Raw genomic sequence first — 25,200 nt, 5'->3', positions numbered from 1 at the left:
GGGTTAAGCAAAGGACATTGTATAGAAGTGTTGCACACTTCTTGCACACAGCAGGCTTTCAAAAAAAGTCAGCAAAAAATGGGGGGCCTGTGCCCCAGTAAATTTTCTATTGACAGAGAAACGAAGAAAGCTTATTTCATCATTGGCACTCATAATTTCTCTTATTTTCACTTGAAAAAATTTGGCTAGTGGAAATGCTGATTAGCTGGTAACTTTAGAATGTTTCCAGCCACATTGGCTGGTGGTCAAAAAAGTTAATTTAGAACCCTGATTATAACCAGTGTTGGGGAAAGTTACTTTTAAAAGTAATGCATTACAATATTAAATTACTCCCCCAAAAAGTAACTAATTGCATTAGTCACTTTTTATGGAAAGTAATGCTTACGTTACTTTTAAGTTACTTTTGCGTTACTTTTTCTTACTTGGTTGAGGCTTGATCTCTTTCAGGTCTTGCAGGTGTTTTTTATGATCGCAAAAATGTCAAGCTCTGGCCTGCCATCTGTGTTTCTGATTTAAACTGTTCCCACTCAGGCGCACAGAGTGCGTAAATCTACATTAATATGTTCAGTTTAGTTCAGTACATTATTTTATTTTTGAATTGAATTAATTAAACTGAAAAGTAATTCGCATTACTTTTTTTAAAAAGTAACTCAAATATTAATGTGTTCATTTATAAAGTAATGCGTTACTTTACTTGTTACTTCAGAAAAGTAATATTATTACGTAATGCACATTACTTGTAATGCATTACCCCAACACTGATTATAACCATTATAGTTATTTAATAATCTGTCCATCAGTGGCAAGGCCTTACATTTTTAACTTGGAAAATAAATTACTTAATTTTACAATATAATAAAATAATAACAAATTACAAACAATACAAGAAACAAATAAAGAATTGTTTATGTGGTAGCATGCTACACTTGCTACTTTAGCTGGTTGAACTGCATATTGCATATTGTTGATATTAGGCTATGTATTTGCTGTGTTTGACTTCCTGCCGAACTGCGCGTTTCAATCGGCGTATGATATTAAATTACCATAGCGGCGCAAAAGTGACTGGGGAGCAGACTGGTGTGGCGCCATAAGAACCCACAGGCGGTGACAGCAAAGTACAGCCACAGTGAGTTATCACACTGAGAATTCTGCTTTGAATCGCTGCCACGGAACTTTGACATCACCAAGCGGTCTGCATATTGCCAAATGCAGTCAAACCTAGCTCATGCGACACTGTAAACCAACAGTCCATGTGGAGAAGTGAACGAGTGGAGCAGTGCTGGAACATAAAATCCGAAGAGTTAACAACGCACATTTGACTAAACAACATTTAAATCATCAGTCCAGTTTATTACTTTATCTGGAGGTAAGGATCCAAATTTACTAAAATAAGCCCATGTTGATGCCCTAATGGTTTTTAGCTGCCTCTAGTTTCTCTTTCAGCATGTTTGCTTGTGCTTCACAGTGTTAAACTTCCCTTCTCTGTGATAATTTATATATCTACGTTCAATATGTATAGGATTTTTAACTTCTGTGAAGAAATTCATGTCAAGTTGATGTTCAGTTCAGACCTGCAAATTGAAGATCATTTTCTTCACTTTGGTTTGGGTGTCTAATATTAGGCTACATGCTGGTCTTGTAATAATAATTAAATAAAATATTAAATATTTTCATTTTAGACACTGCTTGTTTTATATACAAAGAAGAAGCTTTTTATATAAATGACTATGCAAATGAGAGTTAATTTATGGTCATCTTAAATGTGTATTAATTAAAAACATTCACACCATTAAATTACACATGGTAATGTTATCAATAGTTGTCCGATAATAGCTATTGAAGGAGTGGATAATTTTTTTTATCCTTTAATGCATGTGTTAGCCACAGATTGAAGATTGTAAACAGTTTATTAAATTTTAATTAACAGTTGAGTAACTTTTGGCCCTGAGTTAGATTTTGATTAACACTAAACCAGTCTAAAAATCAGTCCAGTTTCCCCAGCTGTAAATGACATTGGCTGTTAAAGTCTTTTCTTGCTTATAATAAACTGACATGATGATAACACATTCAGTTTATGAGTTTATGAGTACACTTTCAGAATGCTCTCAATTACATTAAGAATTTTAGTGTATGCACCTGTGAGTGTGGTGGTGCTTAGGGGTGTCGCGCTGGGTCAAGTGACCATTAGGGTGAGAGGGAAAAATCACAGTATACTCACTACAGAAATCTAGACTACATCACTGCTTCATGGCAACTTTCAGTTAGGCTGCACTACAGGATATTTTAAGTGTGTGCGTTAATATGATTGCATACATTGCGCTAAACATGCAAAGTTATTGTTTACGTGTGGGGAGACGCGATGCCATATGCAACAAGTTTTTAAACAGTTTATATGTGCTTACAGAAACACACGTAGTCAATGGGCATCTGAAAACCGTAATCTGAAAACGCTTAGGTTACTCACGTAACCCCGGTTCCCTGAAATAACGGGAACGAAGCATTGCGTCAGTTTGCTGACGCTATGGGGGAAACTCCTGTTTACTCCGTGATTGAAGCCTATTGGTTAACGTCTGTAGAAAATACAGACCAATGACGTTTGAGCCCGCGCGGGGGCGTGGCACACGTCCCTATATAAGCCGGTGAAATACGTCAAGAGCTCATTATTATTCGACTGAAGCGCGCAGCCGAATAACACTCGCTGCGTAGACGTTTGTAGCACGGCCAGCGACGCAATGCTTCGTTCCCGTTATTTCAGGGAACCGGGGTTACGTGAGTAACCTAAGCGTTCCCTTTCAATACGGTTCACTTCGCATTGCGTCAGTTTGCTGACGCTATGGGGGAACGTAATCCCATCCCGCCGTGCATACACAACGGACTGAGGTGCCCTTACCGGAGAGACACTGCATGTGGCCCTAACCCAGCATATACATAGCTCTAGCGAGCGCAAGTGTAAGCACCATATATGAGACAGTAATACGCATACAGTGAAGTTTCTAAACGCACCATGATGCATATACAATAGAGCACGAGACGGCGGGTTCCCTGAGCGCGCCGCGAGCTGTGCGTGAATTATTAATAGGTAGCCATGACGGTGAGCTAGCAACGCACCGTGAAAGCATACAGAAACGCAGTCGCGTGAATCATTAAGCCGATAAGACCTGTGCTTGTAAGGCAGGGACATCCAGGCTATAAAATCTGACAAACGTAGACGGCGAGGACCAGCCGGCCGCGTTACAAATGTCAACGATAGAAATCCCTGTAGACCAAGCCCAAGATGAAGCCATACCCCTTGTGGAGTGAGCTTTTAAACCAACTGGACAATGTTCATTCAGGGAGGCGTAAGCCAAAGCAATGGCTTCGACGATCCATTTAGATAGCCTCTGTTTAGTGAGCGGCATACCTAAGGAATGTTGCGCGAAGCTTACGAACAGCTGATCTGACTTGCGGTATGAGGCAGAACGGTCCGTGTATATTCTTAACGCTCTGACGGGGCAGAGCGTGTTCGGGGTTTGTTCGCCGTCCGCCGTCGGAAGGGCGAGAAGTGAAACCACCTGAACTCTAAATGGCGTGGTCAAAACTTTAGGAATGTATCCCGCTCTCGGTCTAAGGATCACTTTGCTATCGTTAGGACCGAATTCCAGACACGACGGGTCAATTGAAAACGCGTGTAAATCGCCCACTCGTTTAACCGATGCCAACGCCAGGAGGAGAGCGGTTTTAAACGAGAGAGCGCGCAGGTCAGCCTGTTCGAGGGGCTCGAAAGGGGGGCCGCGCAGCGCTTTCAGGACCGTGGACAGATCCCAAGACAGGACCGTGTTAGGTCGCGGTGGGTTTAGTCTGCGAGCGCCTCTGAGGAATTTAATGATGAGATCATGTTTTCCCACGGTGCGACCGGCGATAAGGGCGTGATTCGCCGTTATCGCCGCCACATACACTTTAAGCGTCGAGGGCGCGCGACCGCTGTCCAGCATTTCCTGCAGAAAGGAGAGAATATGCTCCACTTCACAGGTGTTTGGGTTTAAGTCTTTCGTCGTGCACCAATCAGAAAAAATAGACCACTTTTGAGCGTAAAGGCGCCTGGTAGATGGGGCCCTAGCTTCAGTTAGAGTATTTAACACTCGTCCTGAAAGGCGTGATGGTTGCCGTTCAGAGACCAAACGTGTAGATTCCATAGCTCCGGCTGTGGATGCCATATCGTCCCTCTCGCCTGAGATAGGAGGTCTTTCCTCAGCGGTACTGGCCATGGTGCTGATGTTTTCAGCTGCCATAGGTCGGGGAGCCATGGTTGATTGTGCCAAAACGGGGCGACCAGAATTATCGCGCATTTCATCTCTCTTATCCTCTGAAGGACCTGTGGTAACAGGGCCACCGGAGGAAAAGCATACAGAAGACACGCCGGCCATGCTTGCGACAGGGCATCGTGATGTCTCGAGAAGAAGATCGGGCAATGTGCGTTCTCGTCTGATGCAAACAGATCGATCTCCGCCCGGCCGAAGACGGTCCATATTCTCTCGACCGTCTGAGGATGCAGTCTCCATTCTCCCGGCGGCGGACCGTTGCGCGAGAGAATGTCTGCACCTGTATTGGCTACACCCGGTACGTGAGTCGCTTTTAACGAACGTACGTTCGCGTGAGCCCATAATAAAAGCCGTTTCGCCAGCCTGGATAGGGAGCGAGATCTCAGCCCTCCTTGGTGGTTTATGAACGAAACCACCGTCATACTGTCCGACCGCACTAGAACGTGTTGATGTTGGAGTTTCGGTCGAAAGTGTCGTAGCGCCAAGATAACCGCCCACATCTCGAGGTGGTTGATATGTAGCTGAGACAACTGGTTGTTCCACGCACCGAAGGCGAGCTCGCCGTCGCAGTGAGCGCCCCAACCCGTCGCAGACGCATCCGTAGTCACCACTTTCCTCCTGCTCACGGAGCCGAGCTCCGTGCCCGAGAGGAAAAGGTGAGGGGATGTCCATATCAAAAGCGCTTTCACGCAGCTGTACGTGATTTTGATTAATAAGCGGCCCGACAACCAAGCACGGGGCGGAACTTTCGCTTTCAACCAAAACTGAAGCGGCCTCATGAACAGCATTCCCAACGGTATTAGTGGGGATGCTGCTGCCATCAGACCCAACATTTTTTGGAATCGTTTGAGAGGGAGATGTGAACCCGCTTTGAACGATGCCGCCTCGCGTCTGACCGTGAGCGCGCGTTCCTGTGTAAGCCATGCCCGCATCTTTAATGAGTCGAGCGTCGTGCCTAAGAACGCGATTCGCTGCGTGGGGGTGAGCAAACTCTTCTGGAGGTTGATTTTGAACCCCAAATTCTCCAAATGCTGGAGTACAACGGTCTTGTGCGCAGTAATTTCCCTCTCTGACTGTGCTAGAATAAGCCAATCGTCGAGGTAATTCAATATGCGGATGCCGCTCTGTCTGAGAGGGGCGAGAGCCGCATCCGCACATTTGGTAAATGTGCGTGGTGCCAGAGATAATCCGAAGGGCAGAACTTTGTACTGGTATGCTGTCCCGTCGAGCGCGAATCTTAGGAACGGCCTGTGACGTGGCGCTATCGGAATGTGAAAGTAAGCGTCTTTCAGATCCACTGATATGAACCAATCGCCCGGTCGAATTAACGCCATGATTCGTCTGGCTGTAAGCATTTTGAACGGCCGTTTGGCAAGAGCGCGATTCAAAACGCGTAGATCCAATATCGGTCTGAGGCCGCCGTCTTTCTTTGGAACGAGAAAATAACGACTGTAAAAGCCTGATTCGCTTTGATCCGCCGGGACCGTCTCTATCGCGTCTTTTAGTAATAAAGAGCGCACCTCTTCCCTGAGGATCTGCATACGATCGTCTGGGACAGTGGTGTAGAGAACGCCGCGAAACCGGGGTGGTCTCCGGGCGAATTGGAGTGAATAACCGTATTGGATTACGTTTAGAATCCAGCCCGGCATACCGGGGGTGGATTGCCAAACGTGAAATTTGACGGCGAGCGTCGATATGCTTATGGACGTTAAGCCGTGTGTGTGTGTTTGTGTGTACAGAGGAGGAAATTTGCTCTTTTTGTGAAAAGGTAAAAATTTGTGTTTCGCTGTTACAGCGAGGGTGTGTCCAGCGCCCGAGGGGACTGAAACACGCAGAACTTTCGAGGGCGGGCCGGCCGAAGCGGGACCAGAGCCTCTTTTCCTCCTCAGACTCTCTTCAGGGAGGCGGCGCCGGCGTCGGGTCCAGCGTAATCCGAGGACGGGGACCGCGGCGTCGAGGCGGGCCAGTCGGTCGTGCAGGACGCTGGCGCTTGACCTCCGGTTCAGCTCTCTGCTGGGGCTGAGCTGGTGCTGGCTTAGGGCGTTGAGCTGGCGGCGGTTTTGGGCGGCCGGTCTCAGACGCTGAGGCAGATCGTTTAGGTAGAAAATGCCGCATAGCCTGCGACGATTTCTGTGCCTCAGTGAAGCGCTGGGTGAACCCCTCCACAGCGGAGCCGAAGAGCCCCGACGGTGACACGGGCGAGTCAAGAAGGGCAACCCGATCCGTGTCCTTTATCTCCGTCAAGTTCAGCCACAGATGTCTCTCCAGAACAACCAGGCTGGCCATGGCTCTTCCTACAGCCTGAGTGGCGACTTTAGTGGCGCGAAGGGCCAGATCAGTCGCGCTGCGCAGGTTCTGAAAGGTCGACGGGTCCGGACCTGTCTCGTCCATGTCACGGAGGAGCTTTGCCTGGTATACCTGCAGCACCGCCATCGTATGGAGAGCGGATGCAGCGTGGCCGTCAGCGGCGTAAGATTTTGACGCCAGGGTCGATGTCAGGCGACAGGGCTTTGATGGATGGTTCAACTTCGCCCTCCATCCGCCGGCTGAAGACGGGCAGAGATGGGCGGCGACAGTTTCCTCGAGCGGCGGCATCTTGGAGTAGCCGTGTTCGTCGGCGCCGTCCACTACGGAGAGGACGTGGGAGACGGCGCTCTGAGCTCGGGTGGAGTGGGGAGCACGCCAAGATTTGGTGAGCTCCTGGTGAACCTCAGGGAAAAACGGCGCCGGCCGTTGGCGGGACGATTGACGGCGCCCGGGCTGCAGAAACCACTCGTCCAACCGGCTGAGTTGAGGCTCTGACGGCGGCGACCACTTGATGTTGAGCTCCGCCGTAGCTTGCGTCAAGATGCGGATGAGCTCAGAGTCGTGAGGACGCGACTCTGTAGGTTCATCAGCGGCGGCTGCGTGGGCGTCGTCATCCGAAGCCGCCCAATCCTCTAACTCCTCAGAGGATGACATCACTTCCAAGTTGTCACCGGACCCAAAGGAAACCATGCCGCTAGCACTCGGCAGGGGGCGCAGGTCTTCATGGGCGAAGGTGACAGGGTGACGGCGGGGAGACAGAGCACGCGGGGGATGAGCCGGCGTGGACTCGGTCTCAGGGCGTCTTCCAGCTTCACGGCTCCGCTGCTGTTTAGGCGGGAGAGCACGGGAAGCCTTCCGTTTAAAGATCTCGAGGCGGGAGCGCAGCACCGCGATAGGAAGGAGCTCGCAGTGGGCGCAGCCCGCCTCGGCGAGTACGGCCTCGGCGTGGGCAGGACCCAGACAGATGACGCACTCCTTGTGGAAATCCTCCACAGGCAAAGGGGCTCGGCAGGAGCCGCAATGCCGAAGCGACATTATCTCAACGCGCTTCTGCTCTTTTAGATACTCTCTTTTAGGCTCACCGGAAAGCGGCAGGGGAACACGCTGGTGTGTTGTAGTCCGCTGCAGTGCTTGGATCGACGGCGAGTAAGGGCTTCTTCTTCGGAGCAGCGAGAAGGTTCGCGCTGAAGGAGAAAAGTAATGAGCTCTTGACGTATTTCACCGGCTTATATAGGGACGTGTGCCACGCCCCCGCGCGGGCTCAAACGTCATTGGTCTGTATTTTCTACAGACGTTAACCAATAGGCTTCAATCACGGAGTAAACAGGAGTTTCCCCCATAGCGTCAGCAAACTGACGCAATGCGAAGTGAACCGTATTGAAAGGGAACCGCTTTTTATATAACTAAGCACTCCAGATGTTCATCTCAGGAGATGTTCTGTATTTAGTTTATGTACATGATAGTTTATCTAAATTTAGTGTTATCAGTGATATTTACCCATCAGTTATGCATGTAAGCTTATGTGATAGTTCTATGGACAATATTTGCTAACAACTGTTTGTAATTTTCTTACAGGTCTGCAGATCTCAGCTGTTACATTACTAAAAAAATTATTAAAATTATTAAAACTTTCTGGATATTATGTTATAATGTAACTTTATATGAACCATATTAAGTTTACTTAACAGCTCATAGCAGAGCTCGTTGTGTATCGGTTTCTTAGCATTGATTGGGAAAAAGCTTTGCAATTGCCAGTTATGTGATGTTTACTTGTATCTTCAGGAACTGTTTTCCAAACTGACAAAAAAGTTGTCTGCTAAAATGTATGTGTACAAAATGTACATTTGATACTTATAATTTATATATTTTGCTCTTATTGTACGATATTTTGTTATTAAACTACAAGCAAAACATGTTCTCTTGAAGTCTCCTCAAATTCATTCTAGCACAACATTCCAGATAGAGGCATAAGGGGGTTGGGTCTTTATCTCCTCAAGTGTGAATCACATCAATATTAATGACCATTGACCCTCCCTTGCATATTGTCTTTACACAACAAAAAGTGTCTTACAAAAGTTAAATTGTTTCATGTGAATGAGTGTCTAAATTGGTTTTTACATCTTTTTGTAGCAAATTCTCAACTCCCAACAAGATCCAGTACTTTTTTGATTGTGAACAAATGTTTAGTATGCGTTCCTTGGCCTTATTTGAGCATTTTTTTTATACTTTTATTTTTTACTAACCATGCATAAACATCATTTACTTAAAAATACAAACAGGTACATGCATGTTACGCACATAGGCCTATAATTGTAGCACAGTCTGTGCTGAATACAGTGTTATGTGATATTAGCTAATAGGTTTAAAGCAACTGAAAAAAGACCACATTTAAGAGCATGTCAAAACATCTGCAAGTGTCCTAAAATGGTCATACCCCAGGGGGTAAATGATGGAGTATTTTAAGTTGATTCTGCTTTGATGAGGAGAAAACACGCCAAAACGCGGGCACCGTGATTTTGAACCCTGGGGAGTAAAACATTCTGTAAGATTCAGAACTGAAAACGTCCTTGTTACTGAAACATCAACTGTTATTTACACCAAGCCCAGCCAACGCTAGGTTCTGGAATGTCAAATTTTATACACTGCCTCCAAAGAAGAATATCAGCGTCTACTTCGGTAGCCCCGCCCACTGGTTAGCACAAAAGAACACAGTCGCTGCATAAACTTCCATCGGAATCTAATATTAGGAGTGTGTGGTTGAAGTTTATTTTTTAAAGAAGTTCCAGTATTTGCAGAGAGAGTGGGATTTAAAAGCAATGCTGTTTCCTCAGTATTGGATCCAGACAGGAATGCCGCAGTAGTTATGCGAGTAAAACATTTTGGTACTACAATAAGTGACACTATTGCTTTGTTAGAGATCGCTTGATGTGTTAACAACAGATAATAGACTGTTTAATTGTACTAAAAACGTTGAACAAATAATAAAAGTCCAAACCTTTTTAAAATATAATTGTAGTCAGTAACATTATGTGTTATTAAAAACAACCTCACAAGTAATAAGCACATTAGTAATATACAAAGTTAGTGATGTGACTTACCATGCTGGAGCATCCTTGGTATTATCTTGCACTTACTGCTTTAGCACTTCTGGTTTGATGTAAACTGCATTTTGTTGCATTGTACGTGTGCAATGACAATAAAGTTAAATCTAATCTAATCTATCACTGCGATCAAGCCAGTATCGATTTAGAGTCTGATGCGCGCTTACAAGGGTTGCCCCCCATGTCTGATAAAAACCTGGACATATCAATGACGCGACCAATTGGTTTGCTCACAAACAAGATTTAAAAAAATTGCTTTATAAGTGCAGTTCATTATTAGTTCATGTTAACTAATGTAGTAAACTAATGTAAACTAATGAGCCTTATTGTAAAGTGTTACACAATTATTTGTTAATTATATTGAAATATTTAAATCACTTTTACAATTTATATAAGCTGCTTATACTATTTATGTAAACTGCTTTTTATTTAAATTCTATTAAAACAGGTCTAAATAGCAACTAGTCGGCCTGAAAAATGCACATGAAATTAAATTAGTTGAACTCACCTCAAGGGCAATGCTGAAGTCTGTTACAAACTGTACACCGTGCAAGATTGGCATTATTTTTAGCTCTTATAAGACATGGGTACACTCGTGTAGTCTGGCGTAAAATGTGTCTAATATCGTTTTTGGGGCGCTCCTGTTTCTAGATAATTCGTTTCGGGAGAAGAGATAAAAGCCTGTCCACACTGACAATTCAGTGTCCTGGGAGAGTTTATATATTTCCTGGGACAGGTTATTAAAAAGAAGGACAATCCCGGTAAAACCAGGACGAGTGGCAACCCTAGCGCTTACTGTGTTGTTAACAGTCATTTCTAGGCATGTCGTGTGTTTGAAGATTTGTTGTTTGGTACTTCACCAATACAAATTGTTGTTTATCTGCATCATCTCTTGTGCTTGCAACCTCTTGCAGCTCGAAAATATATAGGTTGATCCTTCCAGCTGCCATTTTTCCACATTAGAAGTTTTCAAAACAATTCCCCACATGTAATGACGAAGACGTTAAAAGCTAGTTTACTACTCAAAACTGTTATCCATCACAGAAGAAACCAGCCTCAAAACCAGGGTACAAAATTGCCTTTAAAACTACTTTTTGCTTTTAATGTTTTTGTATGTAAGTAGACCTCAGACAACAGTATAACATTATAAAAACGGTGGATTCACCACACTTTTAAAGATAAATGAATTACACACGCACTGCAGCGTGCGATTGGATAAACAAAATTATCATTATTGTTCAGTGGTGGAATGCTAATATAGTGGTAATAGTTAACAATATGGTTATCATTAAAGTGTGAATGACCCTTAATCATGACTACAAATATAATTATATATATTATATATACACAATGGGTGTAACGGTTCAAATTACTCATGGTTCGGTGCGTGTCACGGTTTTAGGGTCACGGTTTTGATACGTTTCTGTGTTTATGCGGATGTCTACTGTCAAATTCAAAGAAAATAAAAGTATTCATTGGGTTACAAACACCTAACACTTTGGTCACAACAGGCTTCTTTACAAAAATAAAAACCTACTGTAAGCGGTTTTTAACCTCTGCCAAAATCAACATTTTCACTTAAGAGCACTTGCATCATTATACCACATGTACAAACATTACTGTGCACTTCAAAATGAACATAAAATAGCTTAGCACACTGGGTAATTTTTTTATATACGAGATTTTTAGATTTGAACCATTACACCCCTTATATATATATATATATATATATATATATATATATATATATATATATATATATATATATATATATATATATATATATATATACCCTTAATCATGACTACAAATATAATTATATATATATATATATATATATATATATATATATATATATATATATATATATATTATATATAAACTATGAGTGTTTATAAGATATACTTTGTACCTTGAAAGGCGAGCTTTTAAGTCCCAAAAATTGAGGTTTCCGTCTACATCTCCCAAGACTAGAGTGTCTCCTTTCCAGGCAATACAGGCGATACTCCCCATACTGCCCTAAAAGAGAGTTCAGTTTTAGGGAACTTCATTTTCTTGTATGCAAGACACACAGTCATTACATTATGACTACCATCAGCCTAGAGCAATTACCGTACCTGACAAACGAACAGGTAAATGCACGCTCTCAACAACACCGCATGAAAGGCCCCAAGATAATCAAGATTTGACCATGGATGATTGGAAAAAAGTGACATGGCCTCATTTACCTGATTACCAACAGAATCTATTGCACATGAATAAACTTTTGGGCAGACACATGTGGGTGGTGGTAGTATTATGCTGTGGGCGATATGAACTTGCTGATGTCTCCCCGTCAGGAAGTCCCGGATCCAGTTGCAGTGAGAGGTGTTCAGACCGAGCAAGCTCAGCTTATCAATCACGTGGTGAAAGATGATGGTGTTAAATGCTGACCTGAATTCTATGAATAGCATTCCTTCATAGTTTTCTTTCCTGCTGAGGTGGGTAAGGAAGAGATGGAGGGTTATGGTAATGCCATCATCTGTGGAACAGTATGATGATACGGAAACTGGGCCATACAGTAGGGTCTAGGCAGGGACGGATTGGCAATCTGTGCGTTCTGGAAAAGTCCAGAACGGCCGTTCAACGGAGGGCCGTCGCCCGGCCGATGGCAAAAAAAAGTCTAATAAATATGAACAGCCAACAGCAGAGGCACTAATACGATCACTTATATGCTGCTACGTGTAAAAAAACGAGGGAGAAGAGTCGGCCTACTAGTCATGATTGGTCCACGGATTCCCGGAATTCGCGAGCGTCTATGTTTGCGAGCCTGAGCATCCACAGCCTGGTCATGATGAGGGACAGACCGAGTTAACTTCACATCAGCAAGAGCTAAGTGCCAGTAGTAGCAGGACACGTGACATTATAATATAATATACACGATATAAAAATAAATAAAACTCGCGTGAAAATTAACGTAATGCGCAACTAGTGTTAGAGAAAGATGTGATGTGAGTGTGCGCGCACGCGCGCGTGTGTGTGTGTGTGTGTGTGTGTGAGAGAGAGAGAGGCGCGGGCACGATTGAACAGTGGAAACATAAAAACAATACATACTCTGTCATTTTGTTCATATGGGACATAATTCAAACGGCAAAGTGTTTGCTTAAATTTGTATACAGTCGCAATAAAACAAAACATTGTGCTTTTGTCAAACTGTAAACTCTTGTCAAACTCTAACCTACTGTACAACCAACTGTCATCTAACCAAAATCACACACATCAAAGCAAAAAATATTTATCCAACCCCGTTTAAAAACAGTCTGTGGGTGGACATTAATCGTATTGCATTGGTTTTCATTTCTTTCATTGACTTTAATGTATATGAGAGGTTGTAGTGAGCTCACATTTTCTGCTACAATGAAGACTAAGGTATTGAATTAAATGGGTAAATATCAGGCATGCATTGCAACCACTCTAAACGTGCTAATAAGAAAGGGGGCTAAATAATTGACCAAATATTAGTTTAACAAAAAAATCCTAGCTTGCCCTTTCTGTCTGTCTTGCATCAGAGTACAGTTTTTCCTTGTCTTTCATATGTGTTTAGTATTGTGGAATTGGCAAAGACCTGGTGGTTGTTTGTGAAAGCTGTACAGACAAAATTAATAGGCCTAGCTATTTTCATTATTTCACAGCCTTATTATACATCAAAGTTTAATATGACATGGACAAAATATTAAATATCCTTGTCTAATAGTCTGACAGTATTGTGGCATAGTATCAGGACATCCTTGTGTCTGTTGTGCACGGCTAGGGCGAATGGCCGGATGATGGGCCTATTTGGGAAAAAGTCCAGGGCTGTTTTTTAGTCCCAGTCCATCCCTGGGTCTAGGGAAGGTGGAAGCAGGATTTTGATGTGCCTCACCCTATGAACACTTCATCTGTAAAGATATTTGCTTACCGGTCTGCACATTATCGGATCACAATTGTCGGGTCCAGCAGGCTACCGTGAGTTAACTTTGAGTAGAGTTTCTCTCGCATCAGCTGTGGTTAGACAGAGCAACTTGTATTTTTGGAACATCACACTTTGTGTTTTTTTAACACATCTTGTGTTTTCCCATTTATTTATTTAAAGAATTTCTAAGAACTAACCAAGAACTTTCTTCTATACGTTACATTATTATTCTGCTCGTTAGTACGGTTTAATCGAAGCTGCTGTCCTTTGCTACTTTTGTTGTCCCGTGATTTTTCTTTGTTTTCTCTTGCTTTTATAAAATGGCATCTATTTCATTGCTAAATAACAACGTTTGTTTGTATATTTGGTATATTACAATGTGTTTGGGTGGTAAATGGTTCAAAATACACATTCTTTTCCACATAATGTACATTTTTGTAGCTCCAGATATCCCTGCCTTCCTCAAATGCTCTAATTTTGTACAAAGCTCACCGATATGAAAAGCGCTGTGTCCCTGATTGGCCAGCTTATCTTTACATTGTGATTGGCCTAAATACCTCTAACAGCAGCAGGAAATGTGACACTCCATACCATGTTTGAAAGATTAGCTCAAAATGCAATGCTGACAGGAGTTAACTTACAGGCTGTATTTAAGAAGTAAAAATAATAATAATAATAATAATAATAATGTTTATTTTTAAAGCGCCTTTCAAGAACCCAAGGTCGCTTCACAGTGTGGACCTAATAGAAAAAATAAGACAAATATACAGGCCAACTGCTTATTATGACAGACAAACAACCAGCAGGCAGATGGAGACAAGCAAACACTGATCAACATAAATCAAAGAAAACAAATAACCTATTTGTCGAAACATACATTTTGATGAAGTATTGAAAAGTAGAGAAAAGTAGAGAAAACTGTGTTATCTATTGAGCATTGTGAAGAGATGAGTTTCAAGTTGTTTTTTAAAGGTCTGGAGGTTGTCGGACGCACGAAGATTAGGTGGCACCTTATTCCATGCCGTAGGGCCTACAACACTAAAAGCCCTACCACCCAGAGTCGAGTTTGAACCTGGGTACGACGAGCAGATTGTCAGTGCTAGATCTAAGGGCCCTAGTCGGAACATATGGTTGTACTAATTCAATGAGGTATTTGGGTGCCGGGCCATGACAAGCTTTATATACCAGGACTAGTGCTTTGAACTGGACGCGATTTACGACAGGAAGCCAGTGAAGTTGGTGAAGGATCGGAGTGATGTGGGCAGATTTTTTATTATTTGTGAGGGCTAGTGCAGCAGAGTTTGTACCATTTGAAGTCGATGGATTTCTTTGGTGGGTAGGCCAATGTATAATGAGTTACAGAAATCCAATCTTGAAGTGATGAAAGCATGAATGACAGTTTCCGCATCTAGAAAGGTAAGAGAGGGGCGTACACAAATAATATTCCGCAGGTGAAAGAAACATGATTTAACGATCTGGCTAATGTGGGAATGAAAGCATAGCGTGGGGTCAAACAAGACTCACAGATTACGCACAGTTTTTGAAGGCCTAAATTGAACACCATCTATATCAATAAAATTGTCATGTTCAGGTGATCTCAATGATTTGGGGCCAATCAACAGGATTTCAGTTGTGAAGTGAGAGGAATTGTTGTGTCCATGCAACGGTCCCAGGAAGTTAACTGTTGCCTACAATCGATGTGTTTGTTGTAGACCAAGAAAAGAGATTCACATTGAAAATGATAACTTGCGTCATCATTAACTTTAGGGTTTGTACCTTTTGCATATCGTTAACGTGCTAACACACACTTTCACACCATAGAATGTAAAATCGTGAATCGGACCATAAAAGCGCTATATAAATAAAATCGAATTTAATTATTACTCTGCACGATAAGTGCCAGCGATGTTTGTGAAAACAAATTCAATGTGATAGCTCGTTTTGTTGCAAAGTCCACATTGTGCAGCGATGAAAAACGTCGGGGTGGGCAATATGCAGCCAGCTAATAGCCCATAGAGTTCACAAAGTGCCTTACTCGCCTTAGAGCTGGGGGAATGTACACTCCGATGCTAAAAACATTGTGAGTTTCCAATGGTTCTGCATCTAACCATCACAAACTCTACTAACAAAGAGTTGCATTTCTGCTTGCAAGAAACAAGGTTAGCCCATCTAGTTGAATAGTGGCATCCAGAACTCTGTCGCGAAGCCATATCTGTAATCTGCTGGAGTTGGATGCAGTCCAGTTTCCCAGGGAGCATATGTTCGATATTAAGATGGACGGGAGAGACAGCCAGCTTGGGTTTGTTTTTAACCTCCACTTCCTCGCTCACTATTTTCACTGCCCTTCCTCCTGCCCACTGGCATCAGACGACACTGACGACTGAATGCCTGGTCTCTATAGCAAGCCAAGATTTTGTACATTATGGTGATTATACCACTTTCAATTTAATGGTCCAACTATATTCTTAACGATTTCACTACTTCACTTTCAGTATGAACTGTTATTTATGGTCCTACTGCAAATGCCACACTCCTGTTCTTAGTAGATTTCAACATTATTTATTACATATTTATTACATTACTCCTTGAGGAAATACATTTGCAATAGTTAATCAAAAATTAAATGTTTACTTTTTCCCTTTTCTTTATTCCATTTAAAGCTGCTTTATAACAATTCCAAAATATAAAAAGCACTACATACAAATTGCATTTAACTACATTAATATGATAGATACTACACAATGTACAAAGATGTAGTAGAAGAAAAATTTGTGAAGCACACTTACATCAGGTGGGATACGTGCACCGTCCTTCACGGTGTTACCTTCTACGGTGATGTGATATACCTGGCCATCCGTGTCGGTAAACACAAAGTGCTCACGGGCTGAGATGCCCTGACACATTTCAGACTTGCTTTCAGCATCCTGCAACAGACTGGGAAAAAGAGCAAACATTGTTTAAAACAGCACAAGTGCACTGTAGCGCCAATATCAATTTAACAGTGATTAAAATATTGTTTACATGACTAGAGAAACTGCTCCAAATCTTTTACACTGCTGAACAATTCCTTTAAACTTTTAAGTCAAACCTGATTACGGAGGACTCTACGCTGCTCTGCTCTGCATCAGCGAGGGTGGTCTGTCTTGCCATGGCCTCTCGTGCTGCAAGCTGCTTTTTTTTCAGGCTTTTAAGGTTATGTGATGGAGACCACTCCTGTTTACACACACACAATGTCAAACCTGAGGGAGTCATCGAACAGATTTAGTCCAAGACATACATAGTAGGGGTGAATTAGGCACAAACTTACGCAGGGTTAATTGTAAAAAAAGCAATTTTACATAAGGTGTTTATCAATCAACCCACTTGCCCCCGAGGTCGTGAATCAGTATATCATGTACACAGGTTTGAGCACTGGTAAGGACACTAGCTTCCTTCACAGTGAGCTCCTTTACATGTACACCAATAATGCGATTATTTCCAATAATCAGAGTAAGGACTTAATCGCAGTAAGATGTTTACATGACTGGAGCTAACCTCTTCACTCCTGTTTACATGCAGTTTTTATTTTCAAATTATTCATATATAGCCCAATGCAGAGCACGAATGATGAACTCACATATATGGTCCACTGTTTTAATTTACTTACGTTAAATTACAAACACGTTGTTATTGACGTTTTTCATTATCCGGTGCGTGATGAAGACAGAATATTATCAGTGCCTGTAAGGGCGTTCACATTATAATGATAACTATAACTATAAAAATTTAGTTTTGAAAATCTTTTTATATTAAAGATATTAGCGGAGTTCCACAACAACTATCAGGGTTCCCACACCTTAGTTAACTTCAAATTCAAGGACCTATTAAGGGCTTTCCATGTCCAATACCCTCAAATTCAAGGACTTAATGTGGAGACACATTTCAAGTAAGAGCAAGGTTACATCGTGTTACCTTTTAAGATAGATTGTTACAGTTCCCTTTCGAGGGAACTTGTGCTGCGTCACTGCGGTGACCCTTTGGGCATGCCTCCAGCAAGAAATAACTAACAGCAGAGTTCATGCGTTTTGACAGAAGTTGTGGCTTTGGAGAAAGCTCTGAAGGGAGGGTTCAAATCAATTGTAATGTTGGTAACTAAAAACATCCAAAAAAACCAAAACTCATTTTATCAAAAAGCTTCTTAAAGTTTTAACTTATGATGATTTTTTAAGAATATCGAAGAAGTTCAAATTTAATATGGGCTCTAATGGGCAGCTTTTCCTTCAATATTCAGACTAACAGACAGTAATTATAACTATGCTAATTCCCTTGCGAGGCGCAATACATTTACATTCAATGGCAATAAAGTACAACCCCAAAACAGAAAAAGTTGGGACACTGTAGAAATTGTGAGTAATAAAGGAATGGAATAATTTACAAATCTCATAAACTTATATTTTATTTACAATAGAATATAGATAATAAATCAAATGTTGAAAGTGATACATTTTGAAATATCATGCCAAATATTGGCTCATTTTGGATTTCATGAGAGCTACACATTCCAAAAAAAGTTGGGACAGGTAGCAATACGAGGCCAGAAAAGTTAAATGTACATATAAGAGACAGCTGGAGGAGGACCAATGTTTAGGAATAGGAATGTTGTCCCATTCTTGTCTAATACAGACTTCTAGTTGCTCAACTGTCTTAGGTCTTCTTTGTCACATCTTCCTCTTTATGATGCACCGAATGTTTTCTATGGGTGAAAGATCTGGACTGCAGGCTGGCCATTTCAGTACTCAGATCCTTCTTCTACGGAGTCTTGACGTTGTAATTGATGCAGTATGTGGTCTGGCATTGTCATGTTGGAAAATGCAAGGTCTTCCCTGAAAGAGACGACATCTGAATGGGATCATATGGAGCTAGAACTTGAATAAACCTTTCAGCATTGATGGTGCCTTTCCAGATGTGTAAGCTGCCCATGCCACACACACTCATGCAACCCCAAACCATCAGAGATGCAGGCTTCTGAACTGAGCGCTAATAACAACTTTGGTTGTCATTGTCCTCTTTAGTCCGGATGAAATGGCGTCCCAGTTTTCCAAAACGAACTTCAAATTTTTATTCGTTGGACCACAGAACAGTTTTTCACTTTGCCAAAGTCCATTTTAAATGATCCTTTCCCAGGGAAAACGCCTGTGCTTCTGGGTCATGTTAAGATATGGCTTCTTGTTTGACCTATAGAGTTTTAGCTGGCAGCGGTGAATGACACGGTGGATTGTGTTCACTGACAATGTTTTCTGGAAGTATTCCAGAGCCCATGTTATGATTTCTATTACAGTAGCATTCCTGTATGTGATGCAGTGCCGTCTAAGGGCCCGAAGATCACGGGCATCAAGTATGGTTTTCCAACCTTGACCCTTACGCACAAAGATTGTTCCAGATTCTCTGAATCTTTAGATGATATTATGCACTGTAGATGATGATAACTTCAAACTCTTTGCAATTTTTCTCTGAGAAACTCAGAAAACTATTTTTCACTGCAGCTTTGGAGGAATTGGTGATTCTCTGCCCATCTTGACTTCTGAGAGACACTGCCACTCTGACAGGCTTTTTTATACGCAATCATGTTGCCAATTGACCTAATAAGTTGCAAATTGGTCCTTCAACTGTTTCTTATATGTACATTTAAATTTTCTGGCCTCTTATTGCTACCTGTCCCAACTTTTTTTGGAATGTGTAGCTCTCATGAAATCCAAAATGAGCCAATATTTGGCATGACATTTCAAAATATCTTACTTTCAACATTTGATATGTTATTTATATTCTATTGTAAATAAAATATAAGTTTATGAGATTTGTAAATTATTCCATTACTTTTTTACTCACAATTTCTACAGTGTCCCAACTTTTTCTGTTTTGGGGTTGTAATAGTCTACCCTTTTGCCATATTAAACTATGTTATTACCTCAACCTAGATTAATTAATACATACCTATATTTTTTCAATGCGTGCACTGTACAGCGTGTCGTGAATGTGTTAGCATTTAGCCTAGCCCCATTCATTCCTATGGTACCAAAAAAAAAGTTTTATTTTGTAACTAACTATAGTGATTGTTTTACTAACTGCAGACCAGTTTAGGGAATCTCTATGGCTAATTTATAAGACATATTGATGCTGATTTAGTATGTTGCTTTTCTTAATTGAATCTTTTGGGGTATCTTATGCTTAGAATTAGTCAAAGAGGTTGAGTCTTCCTTCAAAGTTTGATCAATTGTGCATAATGACATAATTAATAACTAATGCATATAGGGTGTCAGACTCATAGATTTGCATAATTTTAAGCTCAGATTTTAAAGTTTGGGTCAACCTCAGGCACAGCTTTAAAGCTGAAACTTGTGAAAGTGAATTGTAAAGTATTTATCTTTGTTTGAATAACTATACTCAACCTTACCTTACACATTAATACTGGAAAAAGAGCCCTTTTGGTGTAAAAAACATTAAGTAATTTTGTAAGCGCGATTTTGAATGATGACCATTTACCGTAAATAAGGGCTCCCCCTCCCTACAAAAGCCAATTTAACCACTGCATATCATTAAATAAATATGTAAACATGCTGTTATTGTTGCATTTACAGCAGCTATAACCAGCAGATGTCCTCAACACACTGTGTTTGTGTAACTCTAAACAGTGTATCTAGTTTGTGTATCTTACCTTTTGGTAACTGAACTGCGACTTAAAAACTGAGGTACGTACTGAATTGTAATTTTTGTGTGTACCATTACACCCCTAATGCACAGACATCATTTGTGGGTGTTAAGTGTTGTAGTACCAGGGCAGTAACAGTAGGGAAGTTCTTGGCCATCTCACGCAACAAAGTTCCTGTGCGGACGTCCCAGAGTTCCAATGGTTTGTTTTGGAACACCACAACCAGGTACTGCCTAAAGAAAAACATACACAAACCATACAAAATTCAAATGTGCAAATGGCATGTGCATACAGTTTACAAAGCACTGCAGCTAAATAGGAAAAAAAAAAATTATGGCATATGACCACAAAACACTCCTGATTGACAACTAGGACGACCAAAAGTCTTGATGATCCACCCGGAAAAAGAAAATCCTCCACAATACCTTAAAGTACAGTGCCAATAAAAGGAAACCTTTCAGTAAATATCACCTGAAAGTCTCCGAAACATTAATCACAGCTGAGGGAAAGACCTAAAACTAAGCCATTTAGGTGCTCACCGTGTGGGTTGAAACAAAGGAGAAAATGTGTGTTACTTACTTGAGATGTGATACTTTAATCATTTCAATGGCTGGTTCATCATTTCCACGCTCACCACGAAATGCAAAGCTCCGCCCTGAAAGACAGAGAACCCAAAATATTCAATTAATGAACAAAAGCTAAAAAGTAGAATTGGTATACATCCAATTGGCAAAATTAGCTTGATGTTTGTTGACAGCTTTGGTGTGCTCTGGGTGTGGTCATAAAATTGGTGTTTTCTTATTTTTATTATGCTCCCTGATATGTTTGTTTTTCCCAAGATAAGCAAACAAACATATAACTATTTGTGCACCATTGTCATTCTCTGACTGAAACATTTGTTTTTGTGTGTTTCCTCTTTAAGGCTTCAATGTATCTGCCAAATTCTATGATTGAGACCAGGAACTTTACTAAGTTTTAAAAACATACAGGGGCTGAGCCAAAATCACCAGGGGCTGGGGGTTTGCAAGAAATACAAACCAACACAGATTGTTTAACTGTATTTATTTATTTAGTTTTGCTTCATGTTTATTACCCATCTATCATTTTGCTGTCTTTTTTTTACTGGGAAAATTATATTTTCTCTTGCTCACAAGATAAGTTACTGCATGTGCAGTTACTTTACTAAAGCCTCTCATCTAAAGTGCAAGTTATAGTCATGCGTAAGGTCTATGCCGTAGCTACGCCATAGTTATTCATAGGCTTTGTGAAGCTTCGCGTAGCCTGACGTGCACCTTGCCAAAATGTTTAAAGTGCATCAGTTCTACAGTACGTGGACCACAAGCACTGTGATTGCTCCACTAGAACCCCTCCTGTTAGGTAAAAAACTGCTTATATATGACGTATATATGAAAACCCACACATAGGCTACGGCATCGAGGCTTTGCCATAGGACTTTAATGAGCCCTTAATGGGGACATATCATAAAAGTCTGTGTTAAAGTGCCATAATTGGGTACCCAGTGCTTCTATCAACCTAGACACCATAAAGAAGAACACACCAGTAAATTAGTTTGCACATTGCGTTTATTACTAACGTTACCTCTGTCTCACATGACAGTTTCTGTTCAAACATCGCGGCGTCAGTCGACAGTGCTCCGCTGAGCCTCATTGAAGTTGCATGCAAGCATAAAATGCTGCCGTGCTCGTCGCGAATGTTCCGCCACAAACTGCAAGTTTGGAAAAAACTGTTATGGTGTCCCTGATTCTCAACATGTGGATGTTGTTCGTGAGTTTGGGAACTTATAGCAGAGCACAGATAACAAAATTTTTCTCAAGACAGCGCAAGCTAGCACAGATAAAGCTAATCTACATTATAGCGATGTAGTGACGATTCTCTCAGAACAATCAGTGACCTACAGTGTTTTCGCATCACGTTTGGTATCAGCTCGGGTCGCTTGGAACCCCAACCAAGGTGGTACGAAAAAAGTATCGGGTACTACGTACTGCACCCAATGGTAAAGCTCCCAAAAGTAAGCTGACCCAAACCAAACTAAACCAAACCGTGGAGTACTATGCAATGGAAAAGCACCAAAAAAAACCCCTGGCTATATTTAAGCGACCACTTTCCAATGACGCGAAGCGAGTGTTTCATACCTATGAAAGGTAGGATTCTTGCTCTTGAGTACGGAACTGCAGACCGGGTTTTTACCGCTCATTTGCACGACGCTTTTTTAATACCATGCGCATTGTCTTCCGAGGTCTAGCAGGTTCCCGTCAAGTTAAACACAACTTAGGAACGTCCTCGAGAATGAGCAGGTCATTACACATTGCAGAGAGAGAGAGGGCTGGAGAGGGAGAGAAAGAGAGAGGGAGTGAAAGAAGAATAAAGGTCTTAGACATCAGGTACCCAGTCAGGGAATCTAGAAGACAATAAACGTGTAATGGATAAAAGTATATAGCCATGGCACTCATATCATTATATGCTCATTTAAACTATAGTTTAATAAAATAATGTCAATACATCAATTACAACCTTACTATAGTGATTGTATTTCCTAGCTGCTGACCTCATATTATTTTTGCTTCAAAAGTGCATAACTCACCTGTAAAAATCATTCAACAATTCCATAAATTTTTCTTAGTTTAAAAAAGCTTTTTATTGTATAAACTTTTTATTATTGCACTTTAATTGTAAAGATGTTCCTACAATTTAAAACAACTAGTTTGAGATTTATAGTCCCTTGTCGTTTTTTGAACTATATGCTACTAGAATCCTCCACCGCCTCTCCCCGCTGTAAAAAAGTGAAGTTAAAATTACTTACTTTTTTCTTTTACTTGAGTAGATTTTTAGACCAGTAAATTTACTTTTACTTGAGTACAATATTTTATTACTCTTTCCACCTCTGGGCAGGTTAAATATATATTTTTTGTTTTCTTAAAAGTTATGCAAAATGATAAACAATTCATAATGCGACACTGGGAAACGACAACTCCCATAAGCACTCGCAGCACCCAGCACAACGTGCAGTAGGGGTTATTTACCATAGAAAGCTGGAGCGCATACATGCACACTTCAGGAAAGATAAAACAATTGCATGGAAGTGATTAAAAAGATTTAAAGTGTGTGAACACTCTCTGGGCAAGAGCGCACACATCCCAGTTTTGTCTGAAGTCAAAGGATACCTGCAAGCGCCCAGGTTCGCATATCATAAAGGCTACTTTTTGGGCAACAATAATGCTCTCTTGACATTTGTCAGTAAAAGAGCACCTTGAGTTCTTAAATCACTTTTAACAGAAACCACAATCAAGCTTATAAAATACAATCTGCATAAACAAGTTGACAGTAAAATTCATGTACATGTCTTGACAGTATTTACTTCTGTTGCTAATAAATATTTAAAGGGGAAATTCCACAAGACGATTTTAAGATATTAAATAAATCTTTGTCCCCAGAGTACACATGTGAAGTTTTAGTTCAAAATACCCTATAGGTATTTATTAATACTTTATGGGGCTGAGCAATAATCCACCGTTTTTGTGTGTATCCCTTGAAGTCCAAATGAGCTGCTCAGGTGGGCGGAGTCATGACAGAGCATCGAGGGAGATTCTCTCACGAAGTAAGTTACTAAGCGATGTTCAGCATTATATATTTTAACAAGTTTAAAAATTCAATCATCTGTTTTATGCATACTAAATACATGTTTATCAGCAGATGGGGAACATTGTGGAATAAAAATAAAGACTTTTAGGTCTTATGCTGCCAGTGTTTTAAACAGGCACAATGATTTTCATGCATGTTACAATAAAATACACTTCCACAAACACTCAGAAGTTTACTTTTTGACCAAACCACACGAGCACATTTATATGATCTGTAATAAAAGAACACGTTTAATACTTAAACTTTAGAGAAACAGATCAAATGACATGTTTAAGTTTATTGTGTACACATATTAAACACATTCATGTTTCTGTCAGTCTCTCACTCTCTATCTTGTAACTCCTCGTATTCATTTGAAACTTCAGAGAAACATTAAACAACATATTTACGCTTATTGTGTATGAAAGTGAATACACGTTGTTCCCTCACTCTGTCTCGTGCAGTGCATTAATCCTCGTGTTCATTCATATAAACTTTAGAGAAACATATTAAACAACATACTTGTATTGATGAAATTGAACCGTCACGTTGCTCTCTCTCTCTCTCTCTCTCTCTCTCTCTCTCTCTCTCTCTCTCTCTCTCTCTCTCTCTCTCTCTCTCTCTCTCTCTCTCGCACTAAGGTAAAGTTAATCCTTCAGAACGTTAATTCAACCTTTAGAAAGATTATTAAAACTACAAGTTATAAGATTGTATGCTACTGTTTGTGTTTGAGGGAATACAAACGTGTCGTGCTGTCAGTCATTCTTTCTCTCTGACTCTCGCACTCGAGGCAGTGTCATGGTTGGATAGCACAGATGAAGGGGCGGTATCTTTATAATAAGTCATGGGGGAGCGAAATCCGAATAACCTATATATTCACATGCTTGCAAAGAGAGCCTTACCAAAACAAAGTTACAGGGTTGCTATTTTTCGTGTTTTCTGGGTTTTTAGAAGCACTGGGCACCCGATTATAGCACTTAAACATGGAAAAAATCTGATTTTCATGGAATGTCCCCTTTAAAGTGTTTGTCTAGGGTTTTTGTGTTTATCTTTTTGGTTAATCTTCTACACCCCTTCACCACTTTTAATATAATCATTAGAAGTTAATTCAGCATTACTAGCATGTTTTTCATGCATCTAAATATATGATATGATTTATACTGATATCCCTGCTATATACATCTGTTTTATACATATTAAATACATGTTTATCAGCAGATGGGGAACATTGTGGAATAA

The 25,200-nt window shown here is 41.0% G+C and overlaps 1 protein-coding gene across 1 annotated transcript in view; it reads right to left on the bottom strand.

The window, feature by feature from the left end:
• Nucleotides 1-25,200, bottom strand: part of wdr11 (WD repeat domain 11) — a 347,647-nt gene that overhangs the window by 195,709 nt on the left and 126,738 nt on the right. Inside the window, exons 13-17 of the mRNA XM_073812844.1 lie at nucleotides 20,902-20,977; nucleotides 20,447-20,555; nucleotides 16,726-16,850; nucleotides 16,424-16,571; nucleotides 11,619-11,725 (exon numbers count right to left, since the gene is read on the bottom strand). Coding sequence (XP_073668945.1) covers nucleotides 11,619-11,725; nucleotides 16,424-16,571; nucleotides 16,726-16,850; nucleotides 20,447-20,555; nucleotides 20,902-20,977 — 565 coding nt within the window. The remainder of the gene's footprint in view (nucleotides 1-11,618; nucleotides 11,726-16,423; nucleotides 16,572-16,725; nucleotides 16,851-20,446; nucleotides 20,556-20,901; nucleotides 20,978-25,200) is intronic.

This window comes from Paramisgurnus dabryanus, chromosome 20 (genome assembly GCF_030506205.2).
Source record: "Paramisgurnus dabryanus chromosome 20, PD_genome_1.1, whole genome shotgun sequence".
Classification (NCBI taxonomy): Eukaryota; Metazoa; Chordata; class Actinopteri; order Cypriniformes; family Cobitidae; genus Paramisgurnus; species Paramisgurnus dabryanus.
The sequence above is the reverse complement of the archived record's forward strand: the minus strand, read 5'-3'. Positions and strand labels throughout refer to the sequence as shown.